The 19735-nt window shown below is 46.7% G+C and overlaps 1 protein-coding gene across 1 annotated transcript in view; it reads left to right on the top strand.

Moving 5' to 3' along the window:
• Positions 1-19735, top strand: part of LOC149369703 (uncharacterized) — a 45242-nt gene that overhangs the window by 1671 nt on the left and 23836 nt on the right. The window contains exons 2-4 of the mRNA XM_089576153.1: positions 4027-4323; positions 7480-7863; positions 10825-11072. Of these exons, the coding sequence (XP_089432279.1) occupies positions 4027-4323; positions 7480-7863; positions 10825-11072 (929 nt within the window). The remainder of the gene's footprint in view (positions 1-4026; positions 4324-7479; positions 7864-10824; positions 11073-19735) is intronic.

Below are 19735 nucleotides of genomic sequence, written 5' to 3'. Positions count from 1 at the left end.
TACTGGGAGAGGAGCATGAGGGAAAGTGGTTAGTTATGGTTCAAACGGTCAGTCAGTAGCTACCTAAATTTGGAGGGGTTAGCCTCTGTAACAACGGTTTCGGGGTGTTCCATTCTTCTATGGTGATGGGGAGGACGGATTTCTAATCACGAAAATTAAGTATTAGTAGTCCCCAGTGAAACAGACGTTCATTATTGGCTTTAAAAGAGGAAGACCAGGGGACGGCATTGGCTGCAGGGTAAATGCCATTCCAGTCTAATGCGCATTTAGAGAGGAGGTGGAGGAGGTTACAGTACGAGTGCACGGGCGATTAACTTGTGGGAGTTGGCCCTTGCGATAGGATGTATATGGCGAAGTTACTCATATACATTGGCACTAGTAAGCTGTAATATTATTCATAGAAAAGAGAGGTTAGGTTGCGATGCGGTCAGTAGCAGAAAGATTAGTTCTATTTTTATTTGAAGTCTAGCCCACTGATTCGTATGATATTGCGGATGACTGAAATAGCCGGTGCGATTGCCTGCAGGAAATACCGATAGGGAATGAACAGCGATCATTACCACCTCCAAAAATTCCAATTGGGGAGGACGTCGAGGACGCAGCCACGATTATTCCTTATGTATATTCACCGCGTGTTTACAAGAGCGCTTCAAGTGTTGGATTGGGAGCACGTACGGGTAAGAGTTAGTGAACAACACCTATACCTAGGATGTGCACTTTCAGCTGCTCTAGTAACTGACTCTGCGGAGAAATTCCAGTGCGTGCTTACGGAACTAAATATAACGAGCATAACGCTGGCACTAAATATCTTAATGAAAAAAACCAAAGTATTCAGCAGTCTGGCAAGGGAACAACAGTTTAATTTAGATACGACCTATAGGATGTGGTGAAGGAATGCATTCCGTTCCATCAAGTAGACTTCTTATAGGGATCATGAAAAAGAAGTGAATTTGCATAGAGCGGAGCGGAATGCGTTTAGTAGGCGCTCTGAGGTAATAAACAGCACCTTATCAATATCTCTAAATTAAACTATAGATTTATCTTCCCAAAAAGGCAGTGCAGCTCGAACCTGGATGCCAACAAAACGCCTGGAAACTATTCCGACGACTACCACAGTCACAGCGCAGCATATGTAGACGCAGAAAAGACAGCCCTGCGTTTAAAATTTAAGAAAAGCGGTTTTTTGCGCCCCCTTTCCTTCGTAGATGTCTGCTGCACTGTAAGTACGGGAATCCCAAACCAACTCCCCCAATATATTGCGCAACTTAAGGAGATCGCAGAGAAGTATCGAATGCAAAATGACCAGGGAACGTGAGAGACAGCAAGAAAGCAGCGTAGGTCAGTGAACAAGAACGAGTTAATGACACCATTGCCGAAAGCCAGATATGGAAATAGACACGGGTGGGACTTGCAGTGCGGACAACAAGGGTAGCGGAGTGGATACCAAGAAGAAATAAGCGTAGCTATAGACTGCGTACTGAGATGGCGTGGCAAGATTAGGAAACCTGTGAGGATGCATGCTGGGCGCAGATGGTACAGTAAAGGGTTCATCAGAGCTCAGTGAAAGGTATCTTCGTCCTGCAGTGGTTGTAAGCGGGCTGACGGTGACTGAAAGGAAAATATACAGTCGAAACTGTTTTGAAGATGCCAAGAAGGAAATAACTACAAGAATCAGAATGGGGTGCAGCGCATATGGCAGGTCGCTCAAATCATGAATGAGGATGGAATGATGATGGAGTTATATCCCTCAAGAGAAAAGTATACAATAGCTGTATCTTACCGGTACTCACCTATGGGGCAGAAACAAAGAGTGTTCACCTTAAGTTAAGGACAACGCAGCGAGCTATGGAAAGAAAAATGATAGCTTCAACGTCAAGACATCGGAAACGGGTGGAGTGGGTGAGGGAACAAATGCGGAAGAAATCAAACGGAAGAAATGCGCTTGGGCAGGGCATGTAATGCGAAGGCAACATAACCGCCGGCCCTTATGGGCAACGGAGTCGATTCCAAGAGAAGGCAAGCGTAGCGGGGGGCGGCAGAATGTTAGGTGGGCGGATGCGATTAAGAAGCTCGCGGAGATACGGGGGCCGCCACTCGCAAAGGGCGGAGTTAATCAGAGAGCCAAGGGAGAGGCCTTTGCCCTGCAGTTGGAGTAGTCAGGCTGATGATGATGATGAATTCAACTTTCGGAGCCCGCAAGTTTTCCACGTTGCCAATAATAAGGACATGTGGTATTCAGCTATTTAAATCTAGATGCTGTGTCATAGTGGGTGTGCATTGATGGCTGCCATGTTTCCATCACTCTTAATGATAGTGAGGAGTGATGTAATGCCTCAGTGACTGGCGAATTTCACTTCTTAGCTATATACGATAGCGCAGGCGTCCGATGCAGAATTGCCTTTGCGATTGAACATTGCGAGTTATGTTTAATGCTTATTTGTACAATGTAATGCCAGGTTTGCGATTTTTTTCAGTCACTTCGAGAATTTTCCTCTTTCCCCTACATCATGGCAGCTACAGTATTTGGAGAGGATATTTTAGGTCGCCACCCTGAGAACTTTTATTCCAGCGCGTCCGTAATTTTGAGCAGTTTTGTTATTATTTCGTCCCAAAGCACGGACGCCATACGCAATCGTTGTTTAAAAACCCAGGCGGTAGCATCTCTCAGACACCGTGAACATAAGAAACACAAATGACGATGCTTGCGCCGACAGAAGCTTTCATCGACAGACAACAGAAGCCGGCAGATTTATTAATGCGTGAGCATTGTATGGCTGTTTGCGATTTCTTGTCATCACGTGCTTGTCCGCACGATTACGTCCGAATGAATGGGTTTATGCGCAAAATATTGGTACCATTAGATAGAACGTCAAACAATCTTGCGTGGGAAATCAGGCGGTTGAGGTGGGTCAGTTAGTTGATTAATTAGAGCCAAAAATGCTCGAAAAGTTGGCCGAGCTTATCCCCATTATTACATCTGAACAAATGGGTTTACGCGACCAAGAATGGTACCATCGGATGGAGCATCAAAAATCTCGTACGGAAAATCAGGGGGTTGAGGTGGGTTAATTAGTTAAGTAATTACAGCTAAAAATGTCCAAAAAGATGGCCGAGCTTGTCCGCACGATTACTTCCGAACGAATGGGTTTATGCGATAAAGAATGGTACCATCTGATAGAACACCAAAAAACCTCGTGCAGGAAATGGGGTGTTGAGGTGGGTTCAGTAGTTAATTAATTAGAGCGAAAAATCTCCAAAAAGTGCGCGAGGCAGGAGCAAACGTGGCGCCAAATTTGAAACGCCGGAAGTGTGGCACCACATGACGGGAAGTGTGGGCGCAGCCAACGCGTAGGGCCAAATTTGAAAACGAAGCGTGGCGCGTAGTTTGAAAACTCAAATGGGCAACTGACGAAACATAATTAAGACAATTGTGGTATCGATAAGTGATCGACTCCCGGTTTGAGGCTTTCGAATTCCGGTCATAAGTCTCAGTTGACGTGAAAAGTGTGGAAGTGTCACGTCCGCGTCATTGTGTGAGGTCATCGGGTGTGACGTCATGCTTACGCATTTCTCCAATGCGGCTGCCGCAGTGATCTCTAACGTTTTGTGTGTGTGTGTGTCCTCAATGGTCATGCGCCCGTACTACACTGAGGCAGTGATAGCGATGTCGGAGAGATACAAAAAAAGCATTGCAATGCACTTGTAACGTGCAGGCAAGATGAGACTGGCAAGAAATGTCGCCCTTGCCTACGCGGAATGGGAATATACAAAGTGCATAATAATTTCTTCTATACACGAATAGTATGAACCAGCCTCGTTAAAATCTTTCATAAGAGCCGATGTAATCTGGCAGACTCCGTGTACCATCACAGCTCACTTTTAGACTTCAGTGTCCGTGGCAGTTTAACTAGACCTGCGTCATAGCTCTGAAGGCTTTGATTCCTTCATTTGCTTACCGTTGACCTCAGTAGTTTCTCAACCGCGTGTGCAAGTTGTCCCTCGAATTAACGTTTCTCTGATTCGCAGTTACTTCTCTCTGCGCGCGAAAACCGACGCTTCATGCTGCTTCTGTCCGACGCCCTAAAGTCGGCCGCATCGCTGACCTGCCTGCGCCTCTGCGGATGCGAACTCAGCGCCGAGGCCACGTCCAATGCTCTCACGGCCATCCACCGCTTGCTGACGCGGCAGCTCGTGGAACTGGCACTCGACAAAGTCGTTGTCGTCGTGACATCGAGAGCATCGCTGCATGCCTTGAGAGAGGGCCTGTCGAGCACGAAGACTCTCAAGCTGCTGAAAATTATACAAGTGGACGTCGCCACTAAAGTAAGGTCCTCCGCATTGGCGCTTGTTACTCTTTCGGTCACTTGTAGTTGCTCACAACTAGACTGCTACAAACGACATAACGCCTTCCGTCTCAAGGGAATGTGATATGGACCGGCTTTAACAACGTAACCTACTTCAGTGCCGGCCTCGGGAGGTTCGCACTTGCCGCAATTCTTCGACAGGATTGTGGGACCCGGTGATGGGACAGCCAATGAAAGTTAATAATTAGGAAGACTTGCGCTTAGGACGGGGACCAAGAAATTCAAAAAAATACAGGACGAGCGCTTAACATCAACGCAAATTTCACTTCGACAAAAGATACATAAATACCGTTCCGCGGCATATGAGGACGCTGGCTTAAAATAATGCAAGCAACAAAAATTCACTGTTCAACACGTGGTAAACTGTTCCTAAGATACATCTTTTCTTTTTCACACACAACAAGTGAACGCGTGCTGACAGAGTTATCGCTTTCTCAGTAATGTGGTAGGCCTCGCATATTTTGGCGTGCATTGCTTGCCACTAAATGTTTTCACCACCACCCACCATCCAAAGGCTCCGACCAAAAATATCGAACCTACTTCGCGAAAATCAGCTTCTTCGGGAAATGGTAACCAAAGACTCCCGTTCTCGCTTCCAGATTCCGCAACGCAGCTGCTCGCAAAAGGGGCGCAAAAGCCGTTCGCCTATCCGCCGATCACAACCCGCTACGGCGCCAGATTCCGCATAATCACACATGCTGGGGCAAATCTGAGAAAACTGCGCAAAGGAGAAACGAAAGCTAGATGAAACTCACCGCAAGGATGGTAATGCAACTCTTACAGCTGTGCTCACTTCCATGCAGAGTCATGTTCGGACTGTGTTTTGGCTCATCAGGCTCATGGGATCCAGTGTAATTGCTGCCCTTCGTACATATGGCTCTCAACGCTGTCCTCTTTTCATACACCTTCAGGAGACGCGTGCGCTTTGCCGCCTTTCTGGCTATTGCACCTACCAGAGCCCCACCATGCAACATAAAAACGACCACTCAGTTTGACATGCGGCTGTCTTAATCCGTACTGATTGTCCTTCCGCTCAGCCCTCGCTTCGAAGCCTTTTGTTCTCGCACTAAGAAGATTGCTCTCTGCTGAACGGGCCAAAAGCCTTCCTCGTGGCATCGGCCTATTTCCGGCTTGGGAAATTCATGACCGAACCCTGCAACCAGCTCCCTGATCTTGAAAAGGCTGCACACCCTCTTCCGATTTGATTCTTCTCGGTGGGAATTTTAATGCTCATTACGCCACTTGGAGCTCATCTTAGCCTTATCAACGTGGCAAACAGCTGTACGATGCTCTCGACCAAACTCTTCTTAACATGTGCAACAGCCTAACACGCCGACCCGAATCGGTCTCCACCGCTCACAAGCTGATACCACACCGGACCTCACATTCTCTTCCCTGCGTCTTCTTCGGCGTCCGGAAGTACTTTCTTAATCGTGGGGCAGTGACCACTTGCCCATCATAATCAATCTCAATCGTAAATGCTTTCACGTTCGCACAACGCGCTTGTTTTTCAACTGTGACAAACTTCGGGTTAATAAGTTCAGCCCCTTCTCGGATCTTGACTCCTTCCTGTCTGTTCTCCGAAAGGGCCGTGCTGAAGCTGTTGAGTGTATCCCCTGTGAAGACTGAACAGTTTGCATGGATGCTCACCTGGCTAACTTCTGTCCTCGCGCAGATCACCTCACACAACGCTTTCGAAATCGCGCAAAGTGTCGTAAAGATCTCGTTCTTCGACGGCAATTCAAGCTTATCCGGGCATACCAGCTTCATCTCCAAAGTGATGCCTACATGCGATCGCCTAGGACAAGTGACAGGCCTGTCGCATTTTTGGCGCATCTTTCGTGGCCTGAAAGGTAACGCTAGTGGGTCCACACCTCTGACCACCAGTTCTGACCACCAGTTGTTCCTCACCAGTAATACGGCCGATGTTGAAGATGAAGTTATACACACCTTTTTCCCACATGCCAGCCTAACGCAGCCAGCAACAGTTCCCACTTACCCAGTCAGCACCCGTGATCCAGACAAAGAGAGAACTGCAGACCACTCTTGGAAGAGGCGGCGCTTGCGCCACAATCGGGCAGGACCGATTCAGTTGGCAAGAACTTCGAAATCTCGACTCGGCGGCTCATGACACTCTTCTTGATCTCATTCATTCCTAATGGGAGAACGGAACGGCAGCGTAAGATCGCAAACTCTCTATTTCCCATCCCCATACCAGGCCACGATTCACGGCTTCGCAGCAATCTACGCCCTATAGCCCTCACTTCACATCTGTGTACACACATCGAAATCTTGCTGCATACCCAAATAAACCGCTACTTGAAATATGACTCCTGGCTTTCATGACTGAGTGCTGCCTTTAACTTTCACGAAGTGTTCTCTATACAGCTGATCGTAAATCACTACCTGACTATCATCCGGTTGTCGATATCTACAATAGATTTGACAATATTCGCCATCTGGCCATCCTAGAGGAACTCGCCAAGCACTTCCCTAGTCCTCGTGCCCATATTTGGATCCAGGCCCATTCAGTTGCACGGCAAAGCTTCCGGATGGACTCCGAGAACCTACTACTTGGATAGGGATGTGCCTCAGGGCTTCATTCTAGGACCCATGCTGTTTAACTTGGCCTTGACACTCCTACCTTAGACCCTTGACCGCAACGCAGGGCAAGATTAGTCTTATATGTCGATAATATTACTGCTTGGACTGAGGCAGCTGATTACGGCGAAGAATATTGTATGCAGACTGAACTACAGGCGGCACTTCTTAGTCTTTTTATGGCCAGGGGGGCCAAATGCGAGAGCTTCGTCCATCGCCACAGCCCGCTTCGTCTTCTCTTCCCTAATATTGTTCCATGTCCTGCCCTTAACACGGTCTTAAAATCAGCTTCAACTTGCTAGCGCACCAACAAGCATTAATATCTCCCAAAAGCACTCAATGCCTTCAAAGACGGGTTTAACATGTGAATGTCGCATTAAAATGTAGTTTTGATTTCGTTTGGTCCTTTGTCACATTTTTCTAATTACTGCATTCACCGCCACCTCCAAGCATTTTGTGCTAAAAAATTATAACATGTCATTCCGCTGCCACGATTCGCCTCTCCCTGTTTCAGAAATCTTTTGCAGCGCGCGCTGTCGATTTCCGTGGAGAAGTGATGCGGGCCCTCACCAGAAACGCGAGCATCTCATGCTTCATCTCTGACGCCTCGTTTTCCGTCCACAAATACGGCGCAAGCTTCAAGCGAATGCTGGCTAACCCATCGGGCCCTGTCGAACTGACCGTGATGAGCTGCCGTCGCTCTCATCGCGGCAAGGCAAGCTTGGTGTTCGAGGCACTGTTCGCAAATGCCACGGTCAGAACGTTCAGCGTTGAAGGCTTCGAACTGCGTCCACCGGATGCGAAGTCATTCTCCATGCTTCTAGCCAGGAACAATACCATTGAAGATGTCAACCTTGTGGAGGTCAAGTGGATCATGAGGCGGCGTAATGGACTGCAGGTTAGTGAAGACGGTTCGTTAGTCAGTTTCTTTGGACTGTATGATGTAGAGGGCTTAAACTTATTGGACTATGCTTAAAGCAAATTTTTCTGTGCTGTGTATGTATGCGCGAGAAGCAGCCTGCAGCGCAAAGGCTGGGCACCGCTTCGACCGCTGCGTTGAAGTATGTTGAGAAGTGATGACCCATCAGTCTTGGAAATCAGTGTCAGCTTGTAGTTACACTTGAAAAAAAAACAGCGATCAGTTTTACGTTTGCGAAATTTGTAGCTTGGTATTCGATTTTGACACCTCAAGAGAGGGCAATGAAAAGCGCATCAAGATTTTGTGCTGAGTAAAATCCGATAACAGAGCCTTTCGTGAATTTGTTAACTTTAACGTTTGTGAGGTGACAAAATATCCTTTCTCTGCTGGACAATTTGAAATCAATTCGGTATGTTGTCCCCTCCCTCTCTCATTCCTTATCAAATCGCTTATCTTCGCGATAACATCTGATGTCATCGACTCGCTTCTCCACGTTCAGCTCGTTTTCGTACCTGATGTTACAAAAAAATTCACTATTGGCAGCGATAGAAAGGTTATGTAATAAAGAACTGCCGAACCGCAGCACAACCAGTGAAGACATGCCAAAATGTCTCATATAATACAGCCCAGCGTTGTCCGAGAGACGCCCATATAAACACTCGACGATAAAGACTCGACGAGTGACATGCTGCTACTACGTAACTACGTCCATGCCTAGTGGTAAAATAAAACATACTCACCAAAGATGGTCTTTAAAACATGACGTTTTAAAAATTTACCTTACCTTACCTTCTTCTGAGAAGCATGCCCTCAAGAGGCTGAAGAACAATCAAAAGATAGCAATCCTTCCGGCCGACAAAGGAAGCGCAACCGTAATATTAGACCGTACTCAGTATATTTCAAAGATGTCCGGCTTGCTGCAGGATGCTCTAACATACGCCAAGCTGAACCGGGATCCCACGAAAAAAGTAGAAGCAGAGCTTCAAAAACTGCTAACCGATGTGTTCAAGTTTGTCCCTCCTTCAAAGAAATACATTTAATATAAATTGTTATGCCACAATGGCTCAGCACCAGCTACCTACGGCTTACCCAAGATTCATAAACCCGACGTGCCTCTCAAGCCTATGTTGATTTCACGCGTTCGCCATTGCATAACCTGTCCAAGCATCTGCATCAAGTCCTTAGGCCCCTCTTTGGATGAAAATCCACATATATGAAAGATTCGGCTGATTTTGTTACTAAGCTGAAGGTTGTGGCGGTTGAAGACGATGACATCATGGTCTCTTTTGACGTAAAATCCATGTTCACATGCGTTCCTGTTCAGTTCGCTGTCGAATGCTGCGAGAGGGTATTGGAAGAAGACCCATCACTGCCATCCCGAACGCCTTTTAAACAGCTGATCCGGGCCGTCTCCTGAAATTCTGTTTGCAGAACATATATTTCACTTTCAACAACGAGCTCTACAGGCAAATCTTTTGCACGGCTATGGGTGCGTCGCTATCTATAATTTGTGCCAACCTCGCTCTGGAATCTATAGAATTCTAAATTCGGCCCTGCAATCGTTCCATACTCGTCCGAAGCTCTTCTTGCGGTATGTGGACGATTGTTTCTGTGTAATTTCCCGCAAGTACGCCAAACCGTTTCTGGACCATCTAAATTCTTTTCAACCAAAAGTTCAATTCACAATGGAAGAAGTCTCCGAAAGGATTGCTTTTTTTGACGTACTTGTTCTCCGCACTCCCGATGGTCTTGCCGCTGCTGTTTTCCGGAAAGCCACACACACTGGGAAGTACTTGGATTTTTAATCCGCCCATCCCATTAGCCACGAACGTTCCGTCGCGTCCGCTCTATATTACCGTGCAGCTCGTCTTTGCTCCAGTCCCGGTCTGCGCTGTTCCGAGCAGAAAAAAGTCCGCGTCGACCTCCAGAAGAAAGGCTATCCTCGACAACTGCTGCAAAACGAACAACGCCGCTCTCTGCAACCTGCCGAGCCCCGACTCATCGGACAACAGAAGCGCGCGAGCGTTCCTTACGCACGGGGGAGAAGTGAGGCTCTGGCACAGATATTTGCAAAATACGACGCGTGGATTGCGCACGTGCCGTCCAGCAAGCTAAAACAACAGCTCTGTAACGTAAAAGACCGTCTGGAGCGCCCACGTTTCCCCGGAGTGGTGTACAAAGTCCCCTGCAAAAACTGCGATGCATCATACATTGGGGAATCAGGCGATTTCAAAAGAAGATTAAGAGAACACAAGAACGACGTCAGCAAATGTCGCACCTCATCCAACCCGCTGGCAGAGCATGCTCAAGAAATGAACCGCACCACGGACTGGGAGAACGCCAGAATCTTAGATACCATGAAACCCTTATCGTCACGACTGCTTTTAGAATATCTTTATATAGAGACCACAAATCATGTCATTAACAGTACGAAGGGTGATCTCCCGGATAACTACGCCCACTTACTGCGCTGTCAAGTGCGCATATAAGAAGCGGCCCATTCCGTCCATCTTTCATTGTGAACAAGGGATCCGTAGCCTTCCCGAAACGTCATGTTTTAAAAATCATCTTTGGCGAGTGTACGTTTTATTTTACCACTATGCTTCTCCCTCGCCAGACAGGATTCTGTCGAACGGTTGACTACGTCCATGCCTCAACGCTCTCATCCATGCGGTCGGCGTCGTCTAGTGCAGTTTGCAAGCCAAGCGTCTCGCAGGGTTCGCCTGAGACCTTGTCGCCAGACGCCAAGCAGTCTTGACGCTTAACAGTCAGACGCTTCCGTTACCGCTCGACGGCCACATCTCCACATTAGTGTCCTGTGGAAATATGCAAAACGACAGCGCAAAAGTCACTGATACGAAGTGTCAGTAATTTATAGTTTAGCTAATGTCTGAAATTAGGAGAGCGGTTTAATGCCACGATATTTTTATTCACTGGCAGGTGCAGGAGGATCAGATGAGGTGGCACGCCCAACACTTGGCGCGCGGTCTCGCGGCGACAAAGTCGTTGCGGCGCCTCGCCGTCAAGTTCGCCTTTTCCACCAGCGAGATGCATCGTCTTGTGCTCACAGCTCACGACTGCGCCACACTCGAGGAGCTGCACATTCCGCGGATTGGGCTCACGAAAATGGCTACCTTGTACGACGCGGTGGTACGTGCGGGCTACATGGATAAGCTGACCATTGGCATGTAAGTGACCTATCCGTTTTAAAGCGATAGCGAGCGTTTTTTAGCGATAGCGAGACAGTTCAGACTGGTGCCGTAGCTCACGAAGTCTAACTGAAAACTATGAATGAAATTGTTGCCGTCATCATTCTGCAGTTTAAAACGATTACAAGTTGATTACGCTCTTTACATCTAGAGCCCCTCGTTTTCGGTTAAAACCCGATTTTGCCCGATTATCGCACCCCGAACAGACTTCTTTAAAGTCCGGCTAAAACTGATTACTCCCGGAGAATGCCCCGTTTCTAGTACACACAATTTAGGGTTAAAAAGAATGAGAGGCTTGTTAAGATAATCGTATATACGAAAGAGCATAGAGAACGTATGTTTTCCTGAATAAGGTAAAGACATTCGCGACTCCACGTTAGCTATACGTGAGCAAATACAGTCCCTCAGAAATGCGCGAAAGCCCATGAGAAGGTTAGCGAATATCCTCTTCTTATTCAACTGGCGATCTTAAGTCTCTCTTAACGATTGTTATTCATGCAATGACTCAATTTAAGAGTGCGTTCCAAAAATAACTTACAAGCGAAACGCCAAAACAAGGGTACTGACCAGGCGGTTATTCGGCATCATGCATCAAGCGCTACCCACGCTACCGATGTCCTGCTCGAGGGCTCATCCCCGTTTAAAATAGGCTTTGTTATGTTCAACGACTGTTTTTCTAGTGTACGTGCCAGGCAAGTCCTGAATGCACGCGAAGAGCTTTGTAAGACATAAAGTTTATGTGGCGAAACAATTATAATAGATAAGAAAAAAATATAATCTGGAGAAGTTTTTTTCTGCGCAACCTCTCATTTGTATGTTCTGCCGCCGCGCTGGCTCAGTGGTTATGGTGCTAGGCTGCTGTCCAGAAAGACGCGGGTTCAATCCCGGCCGTGATGGTCGAATTTCGAAGGAGGCGAAATTCTAGTGGCCCGTATACTGGTCGAAGTCAGTGGACGTTAAAGAGCTCCAGGTGGTCCAAATTAGCGGAGATGTTCACTACGGTGTCCCTGACAGCCTGAGTCACTTTCTGACGTTAAACCCTCATAAACCATACACCGTTTTCATTTTCTGAAATAATGGTAAAAAAAACTTGGCATTTTGTGCCCCGCACAGAAACGAGACATGAACTGCCTTTTGCTGCAAAAAAAAGACCCGAACAAATCCGAAATATGGAAATTTTTTCTGAACACACCCGATTTGTACCTGTGTTTGAAATAAAAAATTTAATCAGATTTTTACCCCCTCCCCCATTTCTGAGAAAAATAAAACCGAAAACGAAGGACCCTATGTATTTCTCGCGCCACATCTAACAGTGACGCCTCCGGATCTAGATGCACTTTTAAGGAAGGTATCAGAGCCGTATCTGTAAGTCGGAGATTTCAATGCCCACAGTTGCTTTGAGGGAAGTGAACAAACTGACACCAGAGGACGCATGCCCCGCCGCTGGGTTTTAGGGCGCTCGGCTACTTAGCCTGAGGACGATCGCTGTTGTCTTCAAACAGCTACAGCTTGAAACGCATTACTTTTAGCGCCAATCGTAGCACTTCGCTGTTTCGCTTGCATATCCGCTTTGTACGATTATTTGTACAAGTAGCGAATTATCACCCAATAGTCGCATCATATTTGATTTGATTCTTTCACTGTTCACTTCCTACCTGATTCGGTAGCAAAGCTAAACAATCGTGTTCGATCGGTTTTGAAAAAGTACCATTCGTCCAGCCCTAATTACACACAAAGCCTTTCGTGTTCGATCGGTTCGAAGCCACACATGGTGGCTTCAGTTGCTGTTGCACCATAAAACATAACACTACACCACAGCACCAATAGATTAGAGCCTTTATTCGCCGCACACGTTCACCACCACCGCTCAGGCCGTAAGATGCCAAGTGTACGGTTGGGTAGATTAATACGTTGGATCGTCAGAAATCTCAGTTTGGAGTAAAGCGTTTACTGCAAAACTCCCAAAAGCGGAAAACACAAAACTGGGCATAGGTAAAAAGCAGATGTGTTCTTTAGGAGACAAAGAGGGAAATGTCATTAGCAATATAGATAAGAGAGTTAAATAAACCGAAGAGTTCTACACAGATCTATACAGTTGTCAATCTGATCAGGAGGTTAATGCGAAAGACAGTACCGCAGAGCACTGGGACATCCCGCCAGTAAAGAAAGAAGTAAAGAAAATTTTAGCTTCCAGGAAAAGGACGAAGGCAGCTGGTGAGGATCAGGTAATAGCATATCTGTTGAAGGATGGAGGAGAGATTGCACTAGAAAATTTTGCATTGCTGTTACGCAGAAGGCATTGCTGTTACCTAATGCCGTATGGCCTTGAGCATACGAGAAGCTTGTGTGTGTTTCGTCTCTCTTGTCCGTGTCTTTGTTTGCGCTATAACATTTCTACTTCAGGAGAAGCTTGGAACAAGGCTAAAATTATCTTAATTCACGAGAAAGGGCACGTTAAAAACTTGAATAATTACATACCGATCAGCTTATTATCAGTTACCTGTAAGACATTTGCTAAAGTAATCTTTAATGCCGTTGGCAACCTTAAAATTCAATAAACCAAACGATGAGGCAGTGTTTCGTGAAGGGTTCTTACCAATAAACGAAATCAACCTGTATATATATGCGCTTTATAGATTACGGGAAAGCAATATACTCAGTCGAAAGTGCAGCAGTCATGCAGCCATTGCAGAATCGGGATGTAGAAGAGCCGTATTTTAAAGTATTGGAAGATATCTATAGTGGGTGCATAGCTGCCATAGTCCTCCATAAAGTCAGCAATAAAATTCCAGTAAGAAAGGGTCTCAGGCAGGGAGACACGACCTCGCCAACGCTTTTCACCGCCTATTTACACGAGGCATTCGAAGGCCTGGATAGGGAACAGTTGGGGATAAGAGTTAACAGAGAATACTTTGGCCATCTGCTATGCGCTGATGGCATTGCCTTCCTAGTTCACTGAGGAGATGAACTGCGAAATACGTTCAATGATTTACAATCAGAGCAGAACGGTGAGTCAGAAATATAATATCCAGAAAGCCAAAGCAATGTGCAACATCCCCAGAAGGGAACAGCAGTTCACAATTGATAGCGAAATCCTGTATTTGGTAAGGAAATGCGTCTACTTAGGGCAGGTAGTGAAAGATCGTCACGATAAGTGAAATAAATAGAATAAGAATGAGGTGGAGCGCGTTTGGCAGGTGCTCTCAGATCATGCTCAAAAGAACATCATACCGAGAGCTCTCAAGCTTCACCGCACTTGCGCAAACTGTGAAGAACAACACTACGCTTACTTAACATTTTGCTCAACATGGAAGACTGAAAAACAAATGATAGCTATGAAAATAGAGGAAAACATTTCATACAAACCAGGCCGTATCCAACGTTCACGCACTACTGGCGCAATCTCTTTCTCTGCAGAAAGAAATTTCGCCTATGTGGTGCGCGGGTGCACACCACACGAAATTTCGGCGCCTGTCCAGGCCACGCACAGTGAGCCTGAGGAAGGTCCAACTGTGCCCCGGGCAGTCGCAGCAAATGCTGCCCCACAATCCTCGACAAAGGGCCCGCCGGCGTCTGGGTCAGCCGTCCGCAAGGCTTCTCCCAGTCGGTAGAGGCGTACAAACAGTACACCCGTCGGTTCCCCTCGGCGCTCGAGAGCCTCCAGTGAGGCGATGGACGTAACACCGAGCTCACCTCCGCAGCATTGGTGGCGAAGCTCTCTTGTACGAAAAAAACGGAAAAAAATCCTAATAACAGCTCTCAATGAAACAGGGACCTAAGTTTCTCAAATACATCCCCAAAAAATCATCTTGGCAATCCTAATGCACTGAAACTGTAGGGTACTATTACATAAGTTAAACGATACAAAAGACATCTGATCCGCGTTCTCACCTGGTCCCTGTGCGCACTTTGGTTCCCAAACGCACAAATCTACGAGCCAAATAAAAAAATCTTTCGTCGCGATCAAGAGAATGCAAGCCAGCTCTGAAATTGCGTTTCCATTATAGTGATGGTGATGATGGATTTTTATGGCGCAAGGACACATGTGACCAAAGAGCGCCATGTCACAAGGGTTTTTCGTTTTTGCTCAAGGTGGGGTCAAGGACCCATTTCCCAGAAATTTAACCCTAAAGACCCCGAGCGCTAGGGAGGGGAAAGTTTGTACCCATCGTATAATCAGTGGTACCCGGCAGCACTGGGGATCGAACCCTGCACCTCCCACATGCGAGGCGGAAGCTCAAACGACTAGGCCATTGCTGCGGTGTTTCGGTTACAGTAAAAAGAGGCGTCGCAGTTCGTGACCTTGTAGAAAGTACTAAATTTGAAGCTGTTGCAGCCACTCCACTTACAGAAGAAAGAATAGCAGTGTGTTGTATGTACCTAGAACCCCCCCTCATACTAACTGTGCATGAATTAGAATATCTTTTAGAACAGCCACCACAGCCGTACTTGTCCTGTTTTGGGGGAAGTTAAAAAACTGACTCGATAAGCCAAATCATAGAGCATTTTATTTTATTTGTTAAAACTTGCTTATTGAACACTGATAAATGTATATACTCTTCCCCCATCTTGGGCAAAATGAACTGTATAGACCTACCTTTTACTTCACCCCTCGTATTTAGCGATTTTAATTTGGATATCATCGATGACCCATACTGGAGCGATAACCTTCCTGTTATAATCGCCCCGCAGGGGCACCTTGTGTAACGAGGTGTTGGTGCTTGGCGCCACCACGGACCCTTAGCCCCCATACCGAAGCTGTCATCCGTACCGTGGCGATAGGTTGAAAGGTGGACGGAAGAAACCTTGAACGGTGGCAGTCGAGGAAGTCGTCAATCCTCGGCCGATGGGCTCCTCGTCTGTCTACCAGGCGGGGAGTCCCGGGACCTTCCTCTGTGTATAAGGGTGAATCAGAGGCGACAAAGTATTGGGAACCCTTAGTCAGTACATGCCGTATGGAAAAATCTGCAAAAAAAATCTGATCGGCCCCCTAAAAGGGGTCGCACCGATGTGAAGAAACTGAGTCCACAGAAGCCAGAAAGATTTGCGAAGTTTTTTATGCTTCACTCAAACACTGATGTACCAGTAGCCAACCTATCTGCATTTGTCATCGCTAACACCCTAAAAAGTTGTGTAGGCAAAGACTACAAAGCAAAAAAGCAACGAACCGGAGATCTCCTTGTAGAAATAAACACAAAAGAACAGAGCACCAAACTGATGTCATTACCGAATCTTGGAGAAATGAGCGTACAGGTAACCACGCACCGCACCCTGAACCACTCAAAAGGCGTCATATCTGAATATGAACTCCTACAGAGTACCGATGCGGAAATGGAAGAAGAACTAGCCGAACAGGGAGTAATAGCAGCCCGACGAATAACCAACCGGAGAAACAATGCTGAAATCAAGACCAAACACATTGTCCTAACTTTCAATAGCACAACTCTGCCTGAATTCATCCACGCCGCATACCTCCATTGTAAAGTCCACCCATACATACCGAATCCGAGACGATGTTTCAAGTGCCAGCGCTTTGGACCCAGCATGTTGGCTTGCCGGGGCAAACCCACTTGTGTCACATGCGCAGAAGACGCACATACAGAAGAAAGATGCGAACGCACACCAAAATGCATCAACTGCAATGGCGCACATGGCGCGTACTCCAGGTCGGGCTCAGTCTCGAAAACAGAAAAACAAATTATAACTTTGAAGACCACAGCACGCCTGTCCTACCTTGAGGCAAAAAACCGCCTCTTTCCAACAGAAAGGGACATACTTTGAAGCGGTGACGCGGGGACGGCCGCCGCCGTCAGTTTCTGTCGGCACACAGGTCTATCCGGTGGACCTGGTGTCGACACCCAAGTCCCCACCACAGAAGTCGGTGGTACAGTTCACAGGGCTGAAACTTTCGCGAAAAGACCACGCGATCCTCGCCGGAGGCCCTCAGGCTCCTCTTTCAGCAGTAGCATCCTCGGCGACAGGCACCTAGAACAGCTCTGCTGAACTGGACCTGTCGCCCCACCCCTCTAAGAAGGCAACTGCTGGCCCAAGAGACTCTGCCCCTGGAGCAGAGCATGGTTCAGTGGTGCCAACAAGAAAGACGAATGCGAAGGCCACGGGCCATCGCAAACAAGAAGCATCCTCCACGTCCACCGTGGAGGAGATGGATGTCAGCGAAAGTCCGCTGACATCTAAAACACACGCATCCGCGGATTCTCGGCGGAAATCCGGCGCCACGAAAGTGGCGATGGATACAACTCCTGGTTCGCCACCGCTGCAGCGGCGGCGAGACTCCCTAGAGAAAAAAGGGAAACCACGAATCACTGCTCCTGAGAATAAGTAACTTTTCCCCAATCCCCAACTTATCACAATGGCGTGTCTAATACAATGGAACTGTAGAGGTCTACACAGAAACTACACATACATAACCGATATGCTCAAAACAATGGCACCTACAGCTGTGTGCCTGCAAGAAACGAACCTTGGGCCACAGCACACAAACATCTTAAAAAAATATAATATTTTCCGGAAAGACCGAGTACAAGCTAGCCGACTCTCAGGAGGCGTCGCTATCATTACGCAAAGCGATGTCCCTGCAAGAGAGGTATCATTAAAGACGAACTTAGAAGCGGTCGCAGTAAACATCATTAGCTATAAAACAATAACAATATGCTCTGTGTACATACCACCACACAACACAATAGCCATGCATGACCTAGAAGAACTTCTGGAACAGTTGCCAGAGCCATATGTAATAATAGGGGATTTTAACGCACACTCCTCACTCTGGGGAAGTGAGCATACTGATTCCAGGGGTCAGCTCATGGAGGATTTTATTCTTTCGAAGAACATATGTTTAATCAATACGGGAAAAGCTACGTACTGCTGCCCCAGCTCTGGAAAAATGACCTGCCTCGAATTAGCATTTGCATCACCATCTGTTTTTAATGAATTTATTTGGGATGTTTTAGATGACCCCCGAGGAAGTGATCGCTTACCTACAGTTTTAAAACTAACATCAGCTACATTCATCCTCCCTACGAAGCCTCGGCGATGAAAAATTCACCTCGCCGATTGGGCACTTTTCAGAACGAAGGCCACACTAGAAAAAGAATATGCCGAAACCCTTACTATAGAAGAACTAAATGAAAAATGTGTCACATGCTTAATATCTGCAGCAATAGAAGCCATCCCACAACGTCTGAAATTGCACGAAAAACACAAAGTTTGGCGGTCAAATGAATGCTCATTGGCTAAAAAGCAGCAAAACAAGGCTTAGGGCAACCTTCGCAGATATCCCACTGCAGGAAACTTGCTCATCTTCAAAAGGGCCAGAGCCAAAGCACGATACATTAGACGCAACGCAGAAAGGGCATCATGGCAACAGTACATATCCTCCATAAACAGCTCAATGTCATCAAAGAAAATGTGGGAGCATGCAGGTGCGGAAATTCACAGGCAATTTTACTCCATTCACATTTCCAATACTAAAAACACCCGGTACTCAACCATAATTAGAAGAGCAGGCCAACATATTAGGTGAGCATTTTTCCACAGTTTCAAGCTCATCCAACTACACACACACATTTCAAAAGCACAAAACAATAGTAGAAAAACAAAGCCTGCCCTTTGGAGCATGCATAGATGAAGACTACAATCAGCTTATTACCATGCAGGAACTAAACACAGTACTAACATCCGGTAAAATCACAGCACCAGGCCGAGACAATATACATTATGCCATGCTTGCTCACCTCTCTGAGACAGCCATAGAGGCTCTCCTAAAATTTTTCAATAAAATATGGATGAGTGGAAAAATCCCCCAAGCATGGAAAGAAGCATAGTACCCTTCCTAAAACCAGGGAAACCACAAACTAGTCCTACCAGTTACAGGCCAACAGCACTCACTAGCTGTATAGCAAAATCATTCGAAAGCATTCTAAACATCAGACTAACCTTCATACTTCAGTCCCAGCAACTTTTAGATATACACCAGTGCGATTTTAAAGACATGTTCCACAACCGATCACCTTGTACGCTTTCAGAACACAGTCCGGGAAGCGTTCGTCCACAACCAACACTGTATCGGGGTCTTCTTCGACCTGGAGAAGGCTTACGATACCACGTGGAGGTTCGGTATCCTCCGTGACCTAGCGGACCTAGGTATCCGCGGCAGGATGCTGAGCTGTTTGAGCGACTTCCTGAACAATCGAACGTTCAGAGTTCGCCTAGGTGCAACCTTCTCCAAGACTTTTATCCAAGAAACTGGTGTGCCCCAAGGGTGCATCCTCAGCACGACCTTATTTGTCATCAAAATGAACTCCATAGGAAAAATAATCCCAAAATCCATAATGTACTCAGTTTACGTAGACGACCTCCAAATAGCATGCACGTCTTCCAGCATACCTACCTGTGAGCAGCAAATACAAATAACAATAAATAAACTGGCTACCTGCGCAGATAGAAACGGATTTAAATTTTCCCCTCAGAAAACAGTAGCGGTTCTGTTCTCTTTGAGACGAGGCCTACGGGCCGACCCCATACTATATTTAAACCAAACCCCACTACCTGTCAAACAAGAGCATAAATTCCTAGGGATAACTTTCGATAAAAAGCTCACTTTCTTGCCACATATAAACAGC

Source organism: Amblyomma mixtum, chromosome 1, assembly GCF_055824585.1.
Source record: "Amblyomma mixtum isolate Tamu chromosome 1, ASM5582458v1, whole genome shotgun sequence".
NCBI lineage: Eukaryota > Metazoa > Arthropoda > Arachnida > Ixodida > Ixodidae > Amblyomma > Amblyomma mixtum.
The sequence above is the reverse complement of the archived record's forward strand: the minus strand, read 5'-3'. Positions and strand labels throughout refer to the sequence as shown.